General features: G+C 25.2%; 1 protein-coding gene across 4 annotated transcripts in view; it reads left to right on the plus strand.

Annotated features, from left to right (window-relative positions):
- LOC122512966 (octopamine receptor beta-2R-like) overlaps positions 1-17966 on the plus strand; it is a 557896-nt gene extending 539930 nt beyond the window's left edge. For 3 of the 4 annotated variants that reach the window (XM_043629166.1, XM_043629165.1, XM_043629164.1), the window contains 2 exons: positions 10666-12049; positions 17557-17966. In XM_043629166.1, the coding sequence (XP_043485101.1) occupies positions 10842-12049; positions 17557-17647 (1299 nt within the window). In that variant the 5' untranslated portion in view covers positions 10666-10841 and the 3' untranslated portion in view covers positions 17648-17966. Of the gene's footprint in view, positions 1-10665; positions 12079-17556 lie in introns of all 4 variants that reach the window. The other variant, XM_043629168.1, reaches the window with a different exon arrangement.
- The last annotated feature ends 5936 nt before the right edge of the window (positions 17967-23902 follow it).

Here is a 23902-nt window from a genome sequence, read left to right on the forward strand (position 1 = left end):
TTTTAATTTTCACCAGGTGAAAAACGATAGGCAGAAATGATAAGAAATTTTATGTTTTCTTTTATTCTTTTCTCAAATAAATTCTTACAACTTTAAAAAGTTAAAATATTTCAAATTACAATAATAAATGTTTCAACATGACTTAAAAAATATTTGTAATGAGTTCTGCCATAAATTATATACTTTTGAAGACCAAAAAAACATATGAACATTGAGGGACACCACTGACATTTTTGAAAGATTTCACTGATAATTTTTTTTGAATAGTGAGAATAAAATCAGCTTATAAATTACAATCCAGTATCAAATCTTCATTAACTGCATATAAGGAGTAAATTTAACACAAATTTATAAAAAATAAAATAATGAGATGCAAGAAACAGAATTTTGAGGGGACACCACTGACATTTTGCTTCATTTCTCAATTTTGAAAAAGAAAGACTTTATTTTTAAGTTAAAGTCGGTGCGGTTTTTAAAGTACGTGTAATAATTGAAAACGAGATACAATAATATTTAAAAAGTATTAATATTATGAACAATTTTTCGATGGGGACACCACTGACATGGTGTGCTCGACAAACTGATACTTGCTTTCTGCCACCAACCGCACAAGTTATAGATGTTATAGAATGATGTAATGTTTTTTCTTTAAGAAGCTATACATATCACAAATACTATTAACGCTTAATAAGGCAATTATCTGCACTAGGTTATTTAAATATCAGGTATGATATTTAAAATTTTCGATAATTACTTAAAAATATGAAACTTACGGACAGGCGATTTTGATTTTTTTTTCTAGCACTGGATCAAAATTATTCTGTTAGCATAATTACTATGTAAAAATATAGACTCTTATCTGTACAACATGATTTTTCTGGTACTAAAAATGTGAGAATCAAAATTTTTATTATTAGGTAAAGTTCTGATTTCTTAAGTGCGGACAAGGGACACCACTGACATTTTGCTTCTAATTCTTCTGCCAAATTTTTTCAGAGAATTTCTAGCGACTAAGAATTATTAATTTAAGTAGAAGGAGTGATTAAGAAAATAAATTGACTTACAAAACTTTTATATATGAAATAGTATTCCAAATTTTTGGGCAGGACATGAAAATGACATTTTAATTTTAATCACCCATATATAGAAAACAAAAGAAGAAAGAAATACACATTTTTAATTATATTTTCAGAAAAAACTTATATTTTCTAAAATTTTAATATTGAATTGTAACAAATATAAAATTTAATATAATGATCAACATGAGCAGCTTATGAAATCCAATTATTCGTCTTAATAGAAACATTTCTATTTGAAGCAATTTTAAGATCTTGGCGTCAATACTTTCATTAATTACAACTAAGAAACATTATTGACGCCAAGATCTTAAAACTGCTTCAATTTGGAATTTTTTATTAAGACAAATAATTGGATTTCATTAGCTACTGATGTTAATCATTAAATTAAATTTTATATTTGTTACAATTCAATATTAAAACTTTAGTTATAAATATTATTTGGTAAACTTTTAATTAAGTAAAAAAAATTTGAAAACATTGTTTTTAAAGTGGTACTGTGATTACAGTTAATTGTTTAAAAATTCTAAACTTTGTGGTAATTTTGATTACATATAATACAATAATATTATAAATGAATATTGATAAAATTGTGTGCTATACAATTTTTTGATAACTTTTAAAAAATGTCTTCCTGGCCCCAAGGTAACCACCATGCGTTTTTATGTAAAATCACTTTTGAATTTTTTTACGATATAATATTTATCAAATTATATTATGGAAAATGTAAATTTTATCGATTTGGAAAATTTTATGATGAATAATAAAATAATTTAGTGTTTAATGTATGAAATAGGATAAATAATTAACAATATTTCAAAATGGCTTCTTATAAGCAAAAAACAGGGTTTGCAACTATTGATTTTGTGATTATAAGCCAAAAACAATACATTTCAAATAAAATTACCTTAAAATGATTTTTGCAACTATTTTTTTAATTATTCAGTGAATTTTTGAATGGTGGCCACCTTGGAGCCACTTCTTTTTAAAGCAAAATTTCAGCTGTTTCTTTAAAGTCGTCTAAGTTTTATTTTCCTTAGTAAAATAATAAAAATTTGTTTGCTAAAAAGTTAGCTATGGAGATACAGTTTCAGGCCATATATTATTAATTATGTTATATAATAGAAATTTTTATTTGAAAAGGCTAATTACAAGAATTAAGGGTAACTCATATTTGAAAAGCGTGGGTCCGTGTACCTTCCTGTATTATTTCCACAAAATCGCTACTCAAACTATTTTTTTTCTTTCTAAACGAGAACTAAGTTACGAAACTATTATTTTCTCCCAGATGACCTTAAATAAGTTTTTCAAAAAATTTTAAAAATATGTTTTTTTTATAATTCTATTTTGTGACTCAAACTAACAAACTTTGAAAGCAATAAATCTTTGTTTGTTAATGTTTTGAAACAGAAACCTTGTTCAAGGGGAGAAAGCAGAAGAAGAAGAGGAATTAGATAAAAAGACCCTAAAGATTCATTAAAAGAGTCGTGAAAATAAGTGATAGTAAGAAATGTGAGAAATTTTCATTAAAAAGAGCTGCGTAGCAGTGACATTGATCTTGACGACCGAGACCTTGGGACACATTGAGAATGACAGAGGGAATTTTCGATTTAAATTCGCGCAATTGCGTGAAGATTTGCATAGTCACTCTAATCTCAACGTGACTTGCTTTCTAGATTCTTTAGATTTCCAATTTAACACTTATTTAAAATTGAAGATGAAAAAAATCTATATCATTTTCCATCACGTTCCAAGATCTTGAGCAATCTCTCGAAATTCAACAAAAAATATTTTTATTACACTTCATCGAGGTTAATGCGAAGGTTTCTTGTGGAAAATAATTTTTCAAAAACTCAAGATCACGAATTTCTATATAGAAATATTGTTAATATCATCTGTTTAACTTCTACATTTTTTTAGAACACTTATTCATCACAAAAAAATTAAAATACAACTTTTTTATTTTTATTCAATATTTCAATAACATCTTCTTTGAGTGAAAAAATATTTAAAAAATGATTTTTCATTTTTGAGAAGGAAAACCATTTTCTCCAGAGCTGTCAGGAGAAAAGTCTTCCTTGAATTACAAAAAATTCTCGCAGTCATACTCACTTTCTCGAATAGCCAAAACACGTGCATTATTCAACACATGTAGACACAAATTCAACACACCAAAACCCATTTTTCCACTTCCTCGACGCCTTTCTTTGTCTGACTAAAAGCAGTATTTACTACTGTGCGCCCCTCTTCAACCTTATATAAACTCTACACTACTTTTATATATACATATATTTTCCTTTATGTCTTACATTTTATTTTTCCAATCCCTCCTGGGCATTAAAAAGTGTAACATTGTATGAAAAATTTTTATAATTGCAATGAAATGTCAACATGAGTAAAAAAAAAGTTCTTTCGTATTGTCTTTTTTTATCTCATTTTTGTAGAAACATGAAACAATTATAAAAATGTTCACAGTTTTAAAGTACATAGAGTAATTTAGTTTACATACTAAGTATATAGTTTATATAGTTTTATATGAAAATTAAGAACAATATTTTGTTGCTTGTACAAAAAAATAACACTTTAGTTTTTTCTAATTTTTTAAAAGTTGGTATTTATAATTAAAACAGGGTTACCACAGGTCAGGGAAGTCAGGAAAATTAGAATTGTTCAAGGAAATCAAGGAAAAGTCATCAGGAATTTTTATTAAAAATACTCAAATAAATGAAATTTTTAGAATTTATAAGAAAATTTTGAATTTTTGTGTCTTTTCTCTTTGCCTCATAAACTATGAAATTGAAAAGAATTCTAATATAAAAAACCTTCAAAATTTTCTATTTCTCACAAAAATTTCGTTTTAAATAACTCAGTTCTTCAAGAACTACCATAAAATTATTACTTATAAATTATTTAATGAATAATTTTACTTAAAAATTTCAAAATTAATTGGATTTCAAAAGAAGTGTTTACAATCTTCATAAATAGATGAACTTCAAAGGTTTCAATTTGAAATTTTAAAAAATATCAATTTTTAAATTAATTTAAATAGAAATTTTAAGAATAACTGATTACAGAAATTCAATTATTTTCAAATGTGATAAAGTTCTTCGCAGAAATTCAATTATGTTAAACAATTTTTTTTAAATTCTCGTCAAAATTTCAATTATCTTTATAAATAATAAACTTTTTCTCCGAAATTCAATTATATTTTCAAAAAATGTAATAAAATTCTTCGCATTTAAATTATTTTCAAAAATTTTCCTGATTTCAATTATTTTTAATATCTACTATTTTAATAAAATTTCGCAAAAGAATTCAATTATTTAAACAAAATTTTATGAAAAATTTCACAGGAATTCAGTTACTTACTAATTTTTTTAATAAATTTCTTCGCACTAATTCAATTATTTTTAATTTTTTAATTAAATTTCTCGAAAGAATTCAAATATATTCAGAGAATTGAAAAAAATAGTTGTAAATTTTGACAAAATTCTTTACAAGATTTAGTTAATAAAATAGCAATTTTAAAAAAATTTCCTATACAATTCAATTTTTTTCCATATACAATTCTTCTTAAGAATTCATTTATTTTCATAAATAATAAATTTTTTATGTGAATTCAATTATTTAAAAAAATTTGAATAAAATTCTTTGCAAAAGAACAATTATTTTCATCATAAATATTAAAATTTTTCTCAAGAATTCATTTATTTAAAAAAATGTTGATAAAATGCTTCATAAATTTGAAAAATTATAATAAAATTGATTCATAGAATACAATTATTTTCGTAAAATATAACATTCTTTCTAAAAGTACAATTATTGTCAAAAATGTTTATAAAAATCTTTGAAACAATTCAATTATTTTCGTAGAAAATAAAATTCTTCGAAGCACAATTCAATTATTTAAGAAATATTAATAAAATTCTTCCCATGAATTAAATTCTTTTCAAAAATAAAATTTTTCCCAAGAATTCAATTATTAAAAAAAAAATTAATAAAATTCTTCGTCAGATTTAAATTATTTTAAATTTTGTTTAATGAAATTTCTCGATGGAATTTAATTATTTTCATAAATAATAATATTTTTCTCTAGAATTCAATTTCCTACTTTCTCAAATAAAATTATTCACAGGAATTCAATTCTTTAAAAAATTTTTAATAAAATTCGTTGCAACAATTCAATTATTTCCATAAATAACAAAACTTATCGAAGAATTTAAATTATTTTTTATACAATTTTAAATAAAATAGTAGAAAATTTCATTTATTTAAAAATCTTTTTTTTAAATTCGCCGAAAGAATTCAATTATTTTTAAAAATTTTGATAAAATTCTTCATAAAAATTTAATATTTAGAAATATTCAATTATTTAATAAATTTTTTTTTGTATTTAAATAATTGATTTGTAGGAAATTTTTCTATTGAAAATTAATTAAAAAATTAACTTAACTTTAAATTTTAAATTATAATTGAATATCAAAAGCATTATAACGTGAATTTTTAGAAAAGAAATTTGAAAAGGGTTCAAATTAAAATCTTTGACAATTTGAATTTATTGTTATAGTATTCTTATGATACCTATGAAATAATAATTTTATCACTCTGACATCTTAAATTTCTTCATGTTTTATAATAATATTCTCATAAGTTATTGAATTTCAGAAGATTTGAATCTGAAAATTTTAATTCCTATAGAAAAACAATAATGATAAAATATCTGACAAACAATCCGATCAAAAGTTAGTCCAATGTCATAATTTCGTATTTTAAAAGAGAAGGTTCCATTAAATTTTTTTATTCCTTTCGGTAGAAGCCGAAGGAATTTCATTTTCTACACATTTTTGTCAATAATAAATGATTTAAGTGACATAACCTAAAACTTAAAAAATGTTTCTTATTGACAGAAAATTCTAATTTTTATTCAAATGCAACTTTCAATCATTTTAAATGTTCAAAATCAAATTCTTCATCTTTCTACAAAAACGAATTAAAAATTTTATTTAGTCTTTTTTCTTTTACATTACGAAATTCTGACATTGGACTAACTTTTGTTTTGAGTACATGTCAGATTCTTTCTTAATATTATAGATTATTAATATAGATTCTAAAAAGAATTTGTTTTAAACAACCAACTAATGCTTTTCTATACAGTTAATCAAACATTTATTTTAGTTCAACTAAAAAATTCCTTCCGATAACCAAATTATTTTTTCGACTACAAAATTTATTAAACTGAACCAAATGTTTATTTGAAGTAAATATTTATTTTTATCAATTAATCAATAGTTAATTAATAAAAAAATAATTATTTTTTTATTAAAGTTTTTTTTTTATTAAGTTTTAACATTTTAAACAATTTGTTTTAAAACAAACTCTAGAAATTAGAATTTTATTGTAAAGCAGCATTTAATTGTTTAAAATGCTAAAACTTTAATTGTTGCTTCTCTTAATAAAAAAATGCATTTAAAATTCTTTTTTTATTCAACAATGCAAAAATTATAGCGTGATTTTTGTTTGAGTGTCGGTTAAATTCTTCTTTAAATTGAATAAAGATTTTTCAAACACAAAATATATATAATGCTTCTGTGAGAAGAAAGTGGGGAAAAAATCAAATGAAAAGTAGAGTATTTGGATATATAGTTCCTCGTGACCTTTTTTCCTCTGGCTATTTTTCAAAGCTCCTCTTTAAGATTGTTTCGTCGATTGTAAGCGAATGGAAGTAACCTCATTTCTCTTATCCTTAACCCTGCATCTTCATTTGTAATCTGACCTTCAACCCTTGTCCCTTCGATTCTCCATTTTAGGTTCACTTTTCATATCTTCTTTTTTTATTTTTTTTTCTTCTTCTACCAACTGTTATAACGTTGGCCCGCTTTTTCTGTTTCTCCTCCAGGGATGAATCTCTTTTGATAAGTGACCCAGATAAACCGAACAATTGGTGATCATTAATTATAAGAAAGACTCCCCTGGAGGAGAATTACAGTGACGATAGTTTTACGAGAGTTTTTAAACTTTATAATCTCAATTTGAAACGTTCTGCTCTATAAAAATATAATCTGATTTGCTCTGACATTAATAAGAGTGACGATCGGTTGATATACAATGAAGTAGAAAAAATATATATATATATATATATATAAAATCTGAGAAAAAAAACACAAATATAAGTAGACTGAAAAAATGTTTTTTCTTTGATGATGATAATATCATTCATTCCGGTGCTTTGATCTCTTTTAATGGTCGACTTGATTTAAGATTCGATTTCTCTCTCTCTCTTTATTTCATGAATCAAGGAAGGAAGTAGTTTATTGGATGATTAAATCAAATTTAGGAAGGTGATTCTTTGTAATAAAAAAAAACTTTATTGAGTGTATGTCTCTCATGCAAAAATCTCAATTCTCAAGTTCTCTTTAGTTTCTGCTTGACATAGTTTTTTTCATGATATAATTTTTTCAAAAGCGACCTATTGATTATCAGGAATATCAAAAGCAAAGCGAATTTTTCATTTATAGATTATTTTTACGTCATATAATTGAAATATATTGGATTTTTCGTTGCTTTTTTTTGCACTTGAATTTATAAAAATAAGTTAACATTTTTTTATTATTGCTTTTTCTGCGTTATAAAAATATTGTAAAAAAAAACTTGAAGGATTTAAGTTAATAAAGTTTTAATAACATCATTAAAAACTCTAATTTTTACCATTCGCTGAAAATACTTATATGAAACATTTTGTAAAAATTCACAATTTTGTAACGTTAATAGAATATGAATTTATCATTCGGTAATGAAATATTAAGGTAAAAGATGTTAAAAATTTTCCGAATCATATGCACAAATAAATAAATCTCTTGATAAGCTCGGATTGATTCGGAAAATTGTTAACTTCTTTCACCTTAATATTTAAAGTTAGTTGTTGATTAATTTTTTGTTTCCTAAATTTTTAAAAAAATTGCTTTTTAAATATTTTTAATTTTAATATTAATGAATTGAAAATCATTGAATTTTTGCAAAGAATCTTATAAAAAAAGAATAATAATTGAATAATTTTGAGAATTGAGAATAATTGAATTCCTTTGAAGAATTTTTTTATTTATGAATATAATTGAATTCTCGATAAGATTTTTATTAAAATTTTTAAAAATTCTTACTTTTAAAGAATTTTTTCGAATTTTTTTTTAAATGGAGTTTCTTTAATAATTTTACTTAAAAATTTTGAAATCAATTGAATTTTATAAAGAAGAATTTTATTAAAATTGTATTGAAAATAATTCAATTCCTGAGAAGCATTTTATTATTTATAAAAAATAATTTAATTCCTGCAAAGAATTTTAGTATATTTATAAAATATACTAAATATATTTTCAAATTTTACTATTTATAAAAATATAAAATTGAATTGTTTCGAAGGATTTATTAAGATTTTAGAAAATAATTTGAAAATAAATTTTGTAATTTGCATAACAATAATAAAATGAACGTCACGATTCGCGCGTAACATTTACTATGTTTTAAGAACTAATTTTAAGAAACACTAAATTATTCAATAAATTATTTATTTTTTTATTTAAATAATTGAATTCTAGTAGAATTTTCTAAAAAAAAATAATTTGGAAATTAATTTCAGTTAAAATTTTTGATAATTGAATATTTAAAGCAATATAGCGTGAATTTTTAAAAATAATTCAATTTTGAAATTAACATTTTCATTTTAATATAAAACCAGCAACAATTCGCGAGCTAAAGCGCGCGGCTAACTTTTTACTTACTTTTTTTCAATAAAAGTAGCAACTTTAAAAATAATAGAATTTACAAAATTTTTAACTCAAATTTCTGTTGAAAACACTATAAAAATTGATTCTTGCAGAAATTATAATTAATTGCAGAAATTCAATTATTTTCAAAATTAATAAAATTCAATTGTGTTCAAAATTTAAAAAAAATACTCGTCAAAATCCCAATTATCTTTATCAAGAACAAAATTCTTCCCCAAAGTTCAATTATTTTCAAAAATGTCAATAAAATTCTTGTCCTAAATTCAATTATTTTCAAAAATTTTTTTCATTTTAATTATCTTTTATAACTTTATAAGTTGTTTAATTTAAAAAAGGTTTGATTTTGAAATTTTTGAATATTTTAATTCCTGTGGAAAAATAATAATAATTAAATATTTATTTAAAAAAAAAAGTTTTTGATGTTTTCGAATAATTTTACAATATGAAAAAATTCGTAAATCAATGTAACATAACATTTTTTTGAGTAAAATTTTTTCCTTTATTTTCTAAAAATACAAAAATTTTCAATTTAATTTTCAATGAGAATTTGTAATTGACAAATAGAATTGATAAACTTTTTTTCTTTTATTTATAAAAAACTTTGAATTTTATTAAAACAATTGTAATTAAGAAATAAAAATTAGGCATAAAATGGGTTTATTTACTTTTTCTTAATCATAATTCTTTAACAATTAACAATTTTATATTTTTTATAAATAAAAAGGAGAAAAATTTGCATAATTTAGATCAGTCAAACAAAATTTGTTATAAATAACAGCATATAATAAACAAAATTTATTTCTTAAACATAATTTTTTAGAAAATTTCTAATTTTCTAATTTCAAATATTATTTTATTATAATTCATGAAAAAATACCTGCATTCGATTTGTCAAACAATATTTTTTAAAGAAAAAGAACAAAAGCATAAACAAAATCTAACTTCAAAGTGTGGACAGACAGAATGAAATAATGAAATACGAAGATTATTATAGAATTAATAATAATGATTTTATTAATTTAACATCTTTAATTGTTATAAAATAGAGCTGTGCAAAATAATTCGAACCGAACTGTTCGAATTTTTTTGCCTAGTTCGAATGTCGAAAATTCGACATTCGAGTTAGCTTAGTTCGAATGTCGGTTTTTCGACATTCGAACTAGCCCAGTTCGGATGTCGAATATTCGACATTCGACATTTCGGCGCCCCAAAACCGAACAAAACTCGGTTCGGTTCGAATTTTGCATAGCTCTATTATAAAACATGAAGAAATCGATCACTCCAAGTCTTCGACATCTTTATGTTTTACAGTTTTATGCAAACATTTAAATTATAATTGAAAAATAAATTTAAATCCGTGAAAAAATGGGACACTAACTCTTTTGGGTCTAGAAACCCAGGACCCATCAATTGCCGGTTTATTGCTCTTCCACTGAGCTACAAAGGTCCACATCCAACAAATTTTCATATTTTTTATCGACTCAATAGTTAAGATGGTTCGCATTCTTCTGCTTCATGTTATTTAAATTTTAATTTATAGTTTGAAGTAAAATGTTCTCTTATTTGACTCTTTACTGGTTATGTATTTTTGTCAGTAACTGAGGGACTGGATGCTATAAGGTGTTAAGCTGCATATTAAGTAAATGGCGCGTAACATCTTATAGCATCCAGGCCCTCAATTGGTCCGTAATTTTTTCATTTTTTATCCGTAGAGTCCGTATACTTTTAAATACTTCCTCTGGTTCGAGCTCTGTAATATAAATTTTGAACAAAAACATAAGTGTTATAAGTTAAAAAATTTTGTGTTTCAGATGAGCAGCTCCGGGGAGTATCGGGCATTAAGTAAAATCCACACCTCGTCAGTATTCATCAACTTCCGAATCATGAGATTGTTAATTGTAAGCCAGATGATTAGTTCATCAGTGACTTAAATTGATAATATCGAGAGGAGATCTCGATATCTCCAGAATAAAATTAATCAAAGGAAATGTCAAGCAGTTCCGAGCCGGATGTCTCAGTAACAAGCATGACATTGTCAGAAATGTTGACAAGCTCAGATCCACGGGAAAACAGCACAAATGACACATTATCCCTGGAGGAACCAGATCTGCCAATAGCCATATTGAAAGGATGTATCCTTGGTTCGATAATCCTCTCGGCCGTTTTCGGCAATCTTCTCGTAATGGTGTCCGTAATGAGGCATCGAAAATTGCGAATAATCACAAACTATTTCGTCGTCTCATTGGCCCTAGCTGACATGCTCGTAGCAATGTTCGCAATGACATTTAACGCCAGTGTGCAAGTGACTGGTCACTGGTTATTTGGATATTTCATGTGCGACGTTTGGAATTCATTGGACGTTTACTTTAGCACGAGCTCGATACTTCATTTGATGTGCATCTCAGTCGATCGTTATTACGCCATTGTCAAACCACTCAAGTATCCGATAAATATGACAAAAAAAGTGGTAGCCTACATGCTATTGGCATGTTGGGTATCACCGGCCGTCATATCGTTCGTGCCAATATTCAACGAATGGTACACGACCTCGAAAAATAGCGCGTTCCGTCACGATCATCCTGACGTGTGTGAATTCAAAGTCAATAAAGGATACGCAATTCTTTCATCGAGCATATCCTTTTGGATACCGTGCACAATTATGTCATTGACATATTTGGCGATATTTAAGGAGGCGAATAAGCAGGAGAAACAAATGCACAGTCGCTTGGGCACGGCAATGTTATTGAGCCATCGGCCGAGCAAGGATATGAATAATATTAATGGAGAACTTAATAGTGGGGGTTCGTCGAAAACATTAACGCTCAACGAAATTAGCACAGATCATCTTCATACACCGACTAAAGATAAGAATATCATGAAAATGAAGAGGGAGCACAAAGCAGCTAGAACATTGGGAATTATAATGGGAACATTTATTCTATGTTGGCTGCCATTTTTCTTATGGTACGTCAGTACAAGTTTGTGCGGTGACGATTGCATCACACCGGATGTTGTCATTGCGTTATTATTCTGGATTGGGTACACGAACTCTGCACTCAATCCATTAATTTACGCGTACTTCAATCGAGATTTCCGGGAGGCCTTCCGGAATACATTGCAATGCGCTTTTTGTTCATTATGCCGAAATGAACCTTCCGACTTGGATGCTCTTGATTTTCGACGGCCCTCGCTAAGGTACGATTTGGTCTGACACGCTCACATAGGTATGCATGATTTTATTTTATGTTTCACATTTCTTTTCTTTTCTTAGAAAAAAACTTTTTTTTATTTTAGCTTTTTCTTAGATGTTCAGTTTAATTATTATTTTTCGTTAAATCTATCAATGTGTAGCTGTTGCATGAAAAAACTCTAAATTAAAGAATTTACTAATAGATGTCGTGGCTGGTAAAATTATTTACTTACCTAATACCACGTATTAATTCTGGAATGTGAATGGAACATTTTGTTCTATTGTTGTTGATACGTCGGAAACGTAACATTCATATAAATTTTTAAGAATATTAAATGATAATATTCTTTAATTACTTATTTTCGTGTCTAGACTTACGTCTACTAACTCAGGAACGATTCAAATTGATTTTTGGTTATTATTTATTTATACTCTTGTCCCTTCATAATTTTTGGGTTAGGGTTTCTGTAAATTTTACATAATTATGTGTTGTAAATAAATTAACAATATTCAGATTAAAGAAAATTATTAACACTTAATTTTAAACAACAATTATAAAATTTATAAAATAATTAATTTTTGAGAATTTAGAATTTGGATATAGACAGATACCTTCAGATTTGAATAGACGCATACTATTTGCTAGAAGTCTGAAATGATTTGAATGTAAGAGTGCATCGGCGTCTGAGTGATTTAGATTGTTGCGCAAGATTGCGAAAAGGTGTCTTCTTATTTATAGAAGGTATCGGAAGCATATCTTTAGGTGCAATTTTCTATTATTCTATCTTTAATTTTTATAACTGTTGATTTTTGAGCTTTGGATTATACGAGTTTCGAAAAGTGTTTCAAATCTAGGGAAAACCCTATTATTTAGGGTTCAAAGTAAGAAAACGTGACAGAGTATGAGAAACCAAACCTTATTTATAGAATAAGAGATATTTAATGTTCAGAAAAGTTTCGCGCTAAACATTTATTTAATCGGGACATTTAAATCTTTACACAACTTTCAATAAACATTGCAATTACATATTCCGAACATTGCAAGTAAATATTTAATAAATTTTTAGAAAAGTTTCGGTGCTGTGGGGGATGTTTTGTACAGAATCGTTAATCGGGAGTACAATCGCAAATAGAAAACTGTATTGGAGAATGATAAAGTCTATCTTTGTTTTTTTCTATTTTTACTTTCGATCAGGGCGGGGTCTTTTCCTACTTTTGCCGCAAATCGCTAAGGGTGGTTCTACAACAACTAACCATTGGATTAACTTGGTACTCGCTTGAAAATAAAGATGTTAGGACAATCCAATCGTCATGTGGAACCTCCTTAATGGGAGAACTTAGCTTCACCACTCAGCCTCGCGTGACCTAACTTCTTTGGAGGTTTAATAAAATACTCTTCCAAGAAGTGATCATTGAGTTTTGTATTTGAACTTACAGTAGAGGTAAGAGTAATTTAGACATGTTGGACAACAGAAATAAACGTTTATTAAACATGAAAAAGAAAAGACACTTTTAAAGTGAAAAACCATGGCTTAACTTTGCAAACCAATCATGGATTTAGCTAAAACATCGGGCCAGCTCTGGGTCCGCAGGTTGACACAACTGAGCGGATCGTAGTTTAATAGAATTAAAATTTTTGTTGGACAAACTCTAGACTATTGTTGGAGCAATGCTTCACGGAAAAAAATTTCTTATAGAAAACACAAACTTTTTTTGTAAATTATACAAATATGTTAAGTTGTGCTTTATGCAGTCGAGTTTTGTGTTTCCAACAAGCTGGTTTGGGTGTACCACAAACCAATCTGTAATAACACCAAGAAATCCACGCATGCGCAAAAAAATTCAAGTGAACGTCTGCTTGTCGTCTGCTGCGTGACTGTTTAAGCTGTTGAATCATAAACTGAAGTTTGTGACAAGACTCATTCTGGTTTGTGTATTTCCCAAACTCAGCCGTTTGTGGATACTACAACCGCCGTTCATAGATGGCACAGGAAATCTTGTAATTTTCACAGGAAATTTTTTTCCGTGTTGGCATAACACCCGGAAAGTAGTCTACGATATTAAAAATTTTTGGTTGGACAAAGTATTTTATTACAAAAAAATCGCACAAATCCAAGACTTTCTCATTTTTGATGAGAATGTAAAAATTTCAAGTAATAAATATTTTTTACTTTAAAAAAATCTCTGAAAAGAACCTCAAATTCAGTGGAAACTTCCTTTAAATATCTTTAAATCTTTGTTTGGATAATCTCTGGGCCATGGTTGTCCCGACGAAACAATATCCAACTTTCACTGGACTACTAATCACGACCAGCGCCCAACTTAAGGTCGAGTTTTCCGGCCATAATATGGCTAGCTCCCAAAAATAATTTTCACATGGGAAGTATACCAAGTTTCAAGAAAATTTGTCGAAAAGATTTTGCTGGACGTTTTTGGTCATCAGATTGAATTTTTCTCAAACAGTTAAGGGGTTAAAAAGCGTTGCAGATTAAATTAACAACAAAAAGGATTAAAATAATCCATTTTAGTGTTATTTTTTACTATTCCTGAAATTTTACTTTCAATCAAAACCAGGTAAACAATTACTAAGTCACTAACTTACTAACTAATTAGCTAACTTACTTTATTTAGTTAATAACTAACTAACTAGTTAACCTAGTTACGAACTAAGGTTAGTTAGTAACTAAGTTAGTAATATAATAAGTTAGTTAGATATTAACTAAATTAAGTAAGTTAGCTTATTAGTTAGTAAGTTAATTAGAAATTAACTTTGTAAGTTAGTTAGTAAATTAAATAATAAGTTAGTTAGTAAGTTAATTAGTAATTAAGTTTGTAAGTTACTTAGAAAGTTAGTTAGTAAGTTAGTTAATAAGTTAGTTAATATGTTAGTTAATAAGTTAGTTAGTTAGTAAGTTAGTTAATAAGCGAATTAGTAATTAAGTTAGTAAGTTAGTTACTAAGTTAGATACTTACAATTTCGGTCAAACGTGACCGAAAGGATTAAAATCTTCAATTTTGGTGTTAGTTTTTACTGTGACTGAAATTTTACTTCAAATCAAAACCAAGTCAACGATTACTAACTAATTAACTTAGTCCTGAACTAACTAACTTAATTACTAACTAAGTTACTAACATACTAACTAACTTTCTAACTAACTTACTAACTAACTTTCTAACTAACTAACTAACTAACTTACTAACTAACTAACTAACTAACTTACTAACTAACTTACTAACGAACTAGCTAACTAACTTGCAAACTTAATTACTAATTAATTTATTAACTTACTAATTAACTTACATACTACTTTTTACGTAGTATCTTAAGTAGTTACTAACTAATTAACTTACTAACTAAGTTAGTTACTTACCACCTTAATAAGTTAGTTAGTAACTAAGTTAGTAATTTAATTAGTTAGTTACTTAGTCAGTTAGTAAGTTAGTTAGTAAGTTAATTTAATTAAGTTGTTAAGAATTAAGTTTGTAAGTAAGTTAGAAAGTTAGTAAGTTAGTAAGTTAGTAAGTTAGTAAGTTAGTTAGTTAATTAGTTAATTAGTTAGTAACAATGTTAAATATCTAAGTTAGTAACTAAATTAAGTAATTAAGTTAGTAAGTTAATTAGTAAATTAGTTAGAAGGTTAATTAGTAATTAAGTTTGTAAGTTAATTAGAAAGTAACTTAGTAAGTTAGTCAGCTACTTAGTTAGTAAGTTAATAGGCTACTCAGTTAGTAAGTTAATTAGTAATCAAGTTTGTAAGTTAATTAGAAAGTTAGTTAGTAAGTTAGTAAGCTACTTAGTTAGTAAGTAATAAGGTTAGTAAGTTAGTAGGCTACTTAGTTAGTAAGTTAATTAGTAATCGAGTTTGTAAGTTGGTTAGAAAGGTAGTAAGTTAGTAAGTAAGTTTGTCATTTAGTATAGTCATTTAGTATAGTCATTTAGAAGTATAGTAAATTAATTAGTTAGTTAGTAATCTACTAAGTAAGTTAGAAAGTTAGTTAATTAGCTCGTTAGTTAGTAAGTTAGTTACTAACTAACTATTTTGACAAATCGCTGACTTGGTGTTTGATTTAAAGTAAAATTTCATTTATAGTAAAAAATAAAACCAAAATGGATTATTTTAATCCTTTCTGGTGTTAATTTAATGCCAGAAGAATTAAACTGTAGTAGGTTAATTTAATCCATTATACTATACTACAGAAGGATCTTATCACTCTAAATAAATGAGGGGCTGGATCTTAAAACAACACATACAATTTCAACAGCGGTATTCGTTCGCTTTTTTTCAAAAACTGTTATAAACATAAAAAAAATCATAAGAAGAAAAAAGATGCGCAAAGAAATTTCCTATAAGATAGTGAAAAACTTTATTGAAAAATAGTACATTGTACAACTAGTGGCGAAAGTGTGATTTTTCGAGAGTGAAGTTCACTCGAGAAGAATTTTTCTTTCACCACGTGTTGTGCACTACGTTTTCTCCAACGCCTTGCGAGGAAAGGTTTCTTCGTGAGTTTCGTATAATTTTAATTTAACGTGTGCTTATGTTTAATATAATAAAAGACGAATTTAAATTTATTGAAAGTTATTTAATGTTTATACTTTATAATAAAAAGAATTAACGTAATTTTAATATTAGGCTTCAGTTAAAACAAGTTGTCATAAACTTGTATAATTATATTAAAATATTTAAAAATATTTCCGGGCAATGTTTCCACAGGGCGGACATAATAAATATTTAGATAATATTTGAGGAAAATGTTAGCAATATTACCGTGGGAAATTATCACAATATTAAGCTCAAACGTTGTGCTATTTAGGTAGATTTTTTTTGTACCAGAGTGACGAAAAAGTAAAAAAAAATTTCGAAAATAGAAATTTTATTTTTTTCACAAGTTCACTGTCCCTATTGAAAAAGAAATAGTTCTATATTGCCGTACCTAGATGACCCTGAACTTTTCTTGGAATATACACATGTAATATTTAAAAAACTTTAAAATAGATTTGCATTCAATTGAAACATCAAAGTTCAAAATCTAAAAATACAGTATCACGACATTTGTCAATTGCTTTCAATTAGTAAATAATTAATCAATTCTTGTTATTTAGCGTAAATTGACATTAATTGTTGAAAATAAATTATTAATTTTCAAGAACACTAGATCTCGTTAATTGACAATTGTATTACAATATAAATAGAATATTGAATATTTTTGGAATTAAAATTAATCCATCCTCTTGATTGATTTTCTAGCTTTGTATATATACAAAGCTAAATATACAAAGCTATATACAAAGCTTTGTATATATACAAAAAAATACATATATTAAATGGAATTTTAGTATTCAAATTATTGCAAATTTATTAATTCATTAGAAAAAAGTTATCAAATAATTTTATTTTAGTTTGAATATATTTTCTGCAATTTAATTATCACCGAACAAATTTTACTTTTCTATCAGTGATTGATAATTTTCGTCTGAGAAAAATTTTTAAAATTCTTTTTTTCCTTTCAGGTACGACGATCGAACTAAGAGCATATACTCCGAGACCTACATTAAACACATCGACCGTCGAAGATCTAGTGAATTTGGAAGCAGTCTCTGAGACGAAACCAAATTTAGATTTTAAGTAATCTCAAAGAAAATAAAAATCCCCCTTACCCCTCATCATTCTAATAATCCAATTTAAATCCACTTCTTTCATCTAACCAACTCTCGTTCCCCATCGTCCCCGTCCTTATGCATCCCAATCACATCGAGAAGCGGAAAAAAATCTCCCGATACACTCGTAATAATTGCCAAAATAAATAATCGCGATGTTTGCGCATTAGTTTATAATCGTATATTGCCAAAGTTAGCTTTTAAGTGAGCTTTAATAGCCAATGACGCGTTTCACGAAGAAATTAAAAAAAAAATGTTATGAATTCAAAGAAGCAAGGTAAAAAGAGGGCTTTGATAATAATTTCAAATATAAATTGCGAATCTCCTTCAATTTTTGAAAGCCCTTCACGAAATGAAATCTTGCAAAAAAAAAAACGGCGCATAATTACGCGTAATGCTCAACGATTTTTATTTTCCCATTTTTTGCCAATTTATTCTTTCATTATAGAGATTATGTCTTGTATTTTTCATGGGAAAAATAAATTTTCTTAATTCTATGCTTTTTGCGTTCATTAAAAAGAATTATTTTTTAATTTATTATTTATGATTTGTACTAAAAATAATTTTTTTTGAATTAATTAAAAATATATTAAAATTAATTAAAAGTATATTTAAATTGAATAAAAACTCGTTTTGAAATTAATAATTAAAGTTAATGAATATAAATTTATGATTAATATTTATATTATTTAATATTAATTGATGAGTTATTAACAAATTGAAATTTTGAAAAATATGCAACTAATTTTTAAATTTTCAATTCTACAATAAAGCGGATTAAAAATACTATTATAAAACGTTCAAAATGTAAAATACTTCAGTCTTCCGATTTCCTTGCAGTAAGATTAACAATTTGCATTTTAAAAAGCAAGAAAGCCTGTAATATATTTTAATCAAGTATTTTATTTTTTTTCTCAATTTTGTTGACTTTGCTGTTTTTCATCAAGTTTTGTCTCATTAAAGTGAAAAATTAATTAAATTATTTGTCTTAAAACATTAAAACTAATTCTACTAAAATCTGAATTAGTAAAAACTTTTAAATGTATTATTTAAAAAATAATAAGTTTCTTCACAAAAATAATTTTTTTTCCAATTTAAGCTGAACTAAATTAATGTTTATTTATATCGAGGGTTAAATTTATATGAAACTAAATAATTCATAAGGCAGTAAATATTTGATATCTAATTAAATATTCTTTGGAGAGTTAAAAATATTATTTTTATTCATGTTTTATTATTTAAAATTTTTCACTAATTCAAAGTAACAAAAGAAGCGCCCAATTTTTAAATAAATTTTAAAGTACATGTAAAATAAAAATTTTCTTTTAAAAGTTTTCTTATTGCACGTTTTCATACATTATATTTGAGTTAGTTTATAGTTAGAGGCTATGTTTTGAAATTCCTCAAAATTTTGTTTGTTGAATGATCGATGATACGTCAAGCGTTCAATTGCGCTTGACATCGATTGAGATCGATGGCCTAAGACTATACGTTTTCGTGAAAGCACCATCGGAAATGCTTTGTTTGCACTGCTTTCAAAAAGAAGAAAAAAAAGAAAAGAAAAACAAATACTGAAACATTTTTTATATCAATCAATCAAACAAACAAACAAAAAGATGATAAAATAACTTGTTAAATTATTTTTTCAATTCGAAAGTGCGAACTAAGATACAATAATAATAAATATTAATAATTAATATTAATAATAATCGCGTAATGTGTCGCACGTGTTATATGAAATGCTCAACAGTGATATTATAAAAAGAGGTTGAGGGGAAAAAAATCAAAAAAGCGACAAACGATATCAGAATCAAATTCTATCACGTCTGTATTTAAATAAATAATTTACATAAATATATATATATATTTATGTATGTATGTATGATTCCATAATGAATTGAGATCTTCGAATTTTTAGGTATTTTCCCTTTGAAATTTTTATTTTTTTGTGCTGTGAATGGAAAATACTCGCGCGATGTATGAGAGAGAAAAAAAATGTTAGTTATAAAAAAACAATGTAATTTCACGCCAGAATTTTAAATGCGAAAAAAAAATTACGAATAGCGAAAGGCTTTATGAGAGAACTGTAAAAATTTCTATAGTCTGCCTATAAAAATCGAAAAAAAGAGAGAAGAATAAAATTTCCCCAGGATATTATATACGTAATATCCCTTATCAAAACGCTCGTAATCGTGATTTACTATTGGCTCATTTTAAATTACTATGCGATATATGTAAAACTCATTATTCACTATCTTCACATAATGGAAAATTTTTTACAAAAAAATATATAATAAGTTTTCCTTTTTATCGAAGAAAAATAATTTTAAATAATTGAGAAATTGTGATTAAAAAAATATATTTGTTTTGAAAATAATAATTTTAAAGTTTAGATATGTGAAAAAGAATTTATTATTAATTATTTAAAATTTTAACAGGAGTTTAAATTTTGTTGAAAAGAGATAAAAAATTTATTTCTATAAATAAATAAAAAATATTTGTTAATATATATGACATTTTTGGAACTCTAAATGATTTATTTGTTTTTTACTTAAAAAGTTTATTGAGGACAAGAAAGAAAGCAAATAAATAAAGAGAACATTGCGTGAAGGATAAGACTCAGGTTTGAAAAATCCCCACTTAATATTCGGGGGAAAAATTGTGTTCATAATTGTAAAATAAAGTTTACTTTAAAATGTTGAAATACAAAAAGTTAACGAATTTGTTACAAATATCGATAAAGATTGTTTTTGTAAATTCGCTAAACGTTTTGGTAATATTTGTTATATGTCTCGAGAGAGACGAAATGATGTTTTTGAATTCATGATTTCGACCGAGTACTTTTTTCTCTTTTTAAACCAAATTCATAATTTCTTTTTGCTCTTCTAAACTTTTTTATTTTATTATTTAAGTAAATTAATTTATTTATTATTTTATTATTGAATTTATAATTATACTAGCAGCAATTCGCAAGCTAAAGCGCGCTTCTAACTTTTTATGTATGTTTTTTTAAAATAAAATTATCAATTTAAAAAAATAGAATTTAAAAATATTTAATTCAAATTTTTTTTATAAAAATAAAATATGAATTCGAATAAAGATTATTACTAAATTATAACCACAATAATCATATATTCTGAAATAGATATTTAATTTTTATTAAAAGTACTGGAAAAAATTAAATTTTTAGAATTCATAAGAATATTCTGAATTTTGGCATCAATTTTTTCTATTTCTGACAATAATTTCTTTTTAAATAACTTAATTCTTGAACAACTATCATAAAATTTTTAGAAAATTATTAGAAATTATTTAATAAATAATTTTACTTAAACATTTCAAAATTAATTCAAATTTAAAAAAGTTGCGTTTACAATTTTCATATTAATCAATTTTTCAAAAGGTTTTAATTTGAAGTTTTATAAAACTTCAATTTTTAATCAATTTACATAATTAGAAATTTTAAAAAACTTAAATTTTTGCAAAATGTTAATAATTCAAATTCTTCTTGAAATTAGTTAAATTTTTCAATATATATTTAATTAATTTTATTAAAAATGGTGGATTTATAGAAAAATTTTAGTTAAAAAGATTTAAAAAAATTGAATTTTGGAAAAGTTACAAATAATTAATAATTGCAAAAATTCAATTATTTTCAAAAGTAATCAAATTCTTCCTACAAAGTTCGATTATGTTCAAAATTAAAAAAAATTCTCGTCAAAATCACAATTATCTTTCTAAATAACAATATTCTTCTCTAAAATTCAATTATTTTCAAAAAATTTCCTCATTTCAATGATTTCAATATCTACTATTTTAATAAATTTTCCAAAAAAATTCAATTATTTAAAAAAATTTTAATAAAATTGTACGAAAACATTTAATTATTTTTATAAATAATAAAAATTTCACAGAAATTCAATTATGAACAAATTTTTTATAAATTTTTTCGCAATTCCACGAAAAATGTAATAATTCTTAAAAATATGATTAAAATTCGTCAAAAGAATTTATTTATTTTACAATTTTTTCCCACATAAATTTAATTTTCGACCAAGTGATAAATTCTATTTCATATATATTTTAAAATTTGTTGATAAAATCCTTTATAAGAATTGAATTTCAAAAAACATTCAATTATTTAATAAATAAACTTTTGTATTTAAATAATTGAATAATATTGAAAAGGTTTCAAATTAAAATATTTGAAAATTTGAATTTTCTATAAAACTCTCAAAAAACTTTTTCAAAAATTATTAAAAATAGTTGATTTAGAGAAGAAGTTAAAAATTCTAGAAAATTATAATTGAATTGAAATGATGAAAATAATTTTGAAGAATAAAGTTACAGTAACAATATTCTTAATTAATTATAATAATATAAAATAATGATAATAATTTTTTAAGCTGTTTAATTCCAAAAAGGTTTGAATTCGAATTTTTTGAAAATCTTAATTCCCGTGGAAAAATAATAATAATTAAATATTTATTTAAAAAAGGAGTTATTGATGTTTTCGAATAATTTCACAATTAAAGAAATTCGTAATTAAATAAATGTAACAGAACATTTTTTTTAATAAAATTTTTTCTTGCATTTTCTAAAAGTTTAAAAATTTTCAATTTCGTTTTTAATTAAATGTTTCAATTCACAAATTGAATTTATAAAAATTTTTTCCTTTTATTTTTAACAAGAAATAAATAAAAGGCAAATAAATTATAAAGAAATTCGAAATTTAAAAGAGCAAAATAGAAAAGAATTTAATTAAGAAAATCGAAATCGTGTTTCGCGCATTGTTTCGTTATTTACTCGATTGGCTTTCGGTATTAAATTAGAGAATCTTATTTTGGCGAATGGTGCTGAAGAAAGGGTGCAAGAATTTCTATTTGTTAATGGACATTTATTAACTGAACGCCGGATCTCTTCCCACGACATTCGGCTGAGGGAGTTAATTCCACTTTCGTCCCTGATTTCATTCTATATATATAAGAAGAAAGTAAAATCACAGGAAAAAAATTCAAATGAGTGTAAAAAAATGGAACAAAGTACACAAAAATAAAAAAAAAACCACTCCCTCGGTCTTTTCAGATTAATTAATTTTTTTTCTGTGAATATTAATTAGAAAACTGTCTAGAAATATAGAAAGTATGAATGTCTGTAAATATTATAAATAAAGTGAATAAAAAAATATATATATATATGTATAAAATATCAATGACATATTTTTACGTATTTCTTTTTGTACATAGCGCATGTTAAATGAGTTCTGACGAATTTTTTTTACTATATTTTTTAGGTTTTAAACAATTTTTACAACATTGAAAAACGAATATGTAATTAAAAAATATTTTTTTGTATTTTCCGAGGAGATCCGTCGTTGGACGATAAAATTTTGTAAATAGACTGTAAATAAATTATTATCGAACCGGTCTGAATGAGTAGAAAATAGAAAAAAATAGCAATAAAAGTATCACACGTCATAGCCAATTAGCTTCTAATAAAATTAGTCCCTGCGTCTCAACAATCAAATGCGATATTATTGGTTATGAATGAATAAATATTATAGACTATAAATTACATGTATAATAAATACCGAGTGTGATATCTTGGATTTTCTGGCAATATGGGTGGTGTCAATTTTTCTTTTTTTTTTTTAAACGAAAGTCACTCTTGAATTTTTTACGCCCTCTTAAAGACTCTAGCTCAGCTGCTTGAGTGTCTCTTTTAAAATTTCATCGCTCGGACGAAACTTATGTCCGACAGCTGAGCGGTGATATAGTATCACACACTCTTCTAAATTACCAAAAAAAAATGTTTCCAACATTTTTTTCATGTTTTTCTCTTACATGTAAAGATTTTATTTATTCCAAAAATATCAAATTGAAAAAATATTTTTTATTACTATTTATAACAACTCGAATATAAAAAGTACATTATTCTCGAGTGACAAGAATCTTCCTACAAAGAAAATAAATTATTTTAATTTTAAAATAAAAGAAGAAATTGAAAAAAAATGTATCAAAGTCGAAATAAAATTTATCAGAAAATCTTAAAAATTCACACTTGAAATATTGTCAGAAGAAAAAAATAAAATAATGTAGATTCATCTTAAAAAAAATATTCGTATGTAAAACGAAAGGAAAAAACAATTGTATATAAAAGAACCCCATGAATTCGCGAAAAATTATATATAATACGCACG

This window comes from Leptopilina heterotoma, unplaced genomic scaffold (assembly GCF_015476425.1).
Source record: "Leptopilina heterotoma isolate Lh14 unplaced genomic scaffold, ASM1547642v1 Lhet_130, whole genome shotgun sequence".
In the NCBI taxonomy this organism is placed as follows: Eukaryota; Metazoa; Arthropoda; class Insecta; order Hymenoptera; family Figitidae; genus Leptopilina; species Leptopilina heterotoma.